General features: G+C 36.3%; 1 protein-coding gene across 1 annotated transcript in view; it reads right to left on the reverse strand.

The window, feature by feature from the left end:
- Positions 1 to 2,179, reverse strand: part of LOC117172537 (nucleosome assembly protein 1-like 1-B) — an 83,455-nt gene that overhangs the window by 23,162 nt on the left and 58,114 nt on the right. The window contains exon 4 of the mRNA XM_033360574.1: positions 2,040 to 2,159. Coding sequence (XP_033216465.1) covers positions 2,040 to 2,159 — 120 coding nt within the window. The remainder of the gene's footprint in view (positions 1 to 2,039; positions 2,160 to 2,179) is intronic.

Raw genomic sequence — 2,179 nt, forward strand, 5'->3', positions numbered from 1 at the left:
GACATCCCAAAGATCATTGGTATAACTTAAAATTCAAATATTCGTATTCTACTTATCTCCAGCGGACAGTTCCATTCTTCTAAATTAAAATAGTTTAATGTGGAAAATGTTGCCGTCCCTTTGAACACAATGCTCACTTTCTCGGTCCGTGAGTGACACAACTTTTTCACAGGAAGCATACTTTCGAACTACAATCCAAAAGTAGGTTTAAGGGTGTTGGTTCAATTCGACTATGAATTTTTTTATAGGTACGGCACTGATTCCATATATATTCTTTCCAAAGGATTTGCGAACGAAAGAAAGAAAACCTGTCGAGTATCCGGGGTTTTGCGAGATCCTCGAGTCAATAAAATATTGAAAAATCAATAAATTTGATGAGGAAATGACTATTTTCCCAACAAATATGAATTTTGCGAAAGATAGAAATCAGCGGGTAGCAGGCGACAGCCTTTGAACGGTTAGGATCGTTGGCAATAGAAGAATTCTTAGAGACATAACGGGTTTCCAAGGGGCAACGTCTTGATGACGATGTCCCCAAATTTTTCGAAATACGTTGCAAAATTGAGCAAAAAAAACAGAAACTTGACATGCCCTGCCTGTATTCAAAAAAATAATTTATTCGCCGGGGAAGCATTAAAAATTATTATTTGACATGTTTACAATTAGAAAAAAAAAGTTGAGAAAAAGATTCGAACCCACTGCAGCGTGGTTACCAGCCAGGCTCTTTTCCATTAGACCAGCGGAACTTGATGGAAGTTCATGCGCACGATCCGGTAGAGGTTCTGCATCCTAGGCTAATGTGATTTACAAACGCGTGTAGAGTGAAGGTAACAGCTGGCCTGGAGGCTGCTTACAAATACAGCCACAAAAACACAGACAGAGCATGTCAATTTTCTCTGCTTTTTGCTCCATTTCGCAACGTATTTCGCAAAATTTGGGGACACCATCATCAAGACGTGGCCCTTTGGAAACCCGTTAAGACACTAAGAATTCTTTTATTATGTCATAATTGTGAGAAAAAAAAAATTAGCGAACGATTCTAACCGTTTTATTGATCCGAGGATCTCGAAAAACCACAGACATTCGACAAGTTTTCTTTCTTTCATTCGCAAATCCTTCGGTAACAATATATATGGATTCAGTGCCATACCTATTACAAAAAAATTCGAAGTCGGATTGAACCAACAGCCTTAAGGGTTGGGACCCCTTTCATTGCAGATTTTTAACTTCGGACAATTGCACTAAACATCCCAACACTTTAAATTTCCGAAAGTGAAACTTCATGTTTGAGACTTTGACCAGCTTTTTGGGATTTGCCCTAAAATGGTAACTCACAGTATTAATTACAAATACAGTAGGATTCGTTGGATCGGGAAATATAGCACTTTGCGCTGGTGCACGCACTTATCAGCGACAGTGGAGAAGTTTACGAGTGGGGACTACTTCCCTCCGAGGATCTCGATGCACGAGTCCCGATGCAACAAGTCCTACTGTATAATATATTATTATAAATGTGTTTTTTTAAAATAAGCAATATAATTTATTTAAGTTACTAACCTGAAATGAAGAAAACTTAAAGAACAATTGAAAAGAGATAATTGAGGATAGATAATAAATACTCGACATAATTTAAGGAACTTTTATATATACGACTCTATCCTTATGAGGAAAACGTATAGTTTTCGAAACGTCGAATAATGGGAATAAAGGATTCTTTCGACACCTTAATCCTATGGTCTAAAGTATGTCATTTTTAACATCTTACCCATTGTTTAAATTTTTAATCATTCTTAAAATTAATGATATGTAGAACACGCCCTACATGACTAAATGCAGTAAGAATAAATTTCGCACAACCATAAAAATTAATTAAAGTGAAGTCTACTAATTTTTTCAGTAAATTGAACTGATATTAAGTGAATTGCTCAAAACATCAACTAAATACACTGCTTTTAATTTTTTTGGGGGGAAGTCAGTTGAATGCACATAAACTGCACTAAATTTAATCCAAATTTACAAGTACTGGAAATTATATTTACCTGTGTAATATAGAACAGCTCTCGGAACAATGCGCTCTCTAATGTAGTGTCCTACTTCAAAATCACTGGTTACTAAAGCCTGAGTATCATCGTCCAACTCTGCCTCTGGATCGTCTGGTACTGTAATAGAAAAATTCTAC

Source organism: Belonocnema kinseyi, chromosome 5, assembly GCF_010883055.1.
Source record: "Belonocnema kinseyi isolate 2016_QV_RU_SX_M_011 chromosome 5, B_treatae_v1, whole genome shotgun sequence".
In the NCBI taxonomy this organism is placed as follows: domain Eukaryota; kingdom Metazoa; phylum Arthropoda; class Insecta; order Hymenoptera; family Cynipidae; genus Belonocnema; species Belonocnema kinseyi.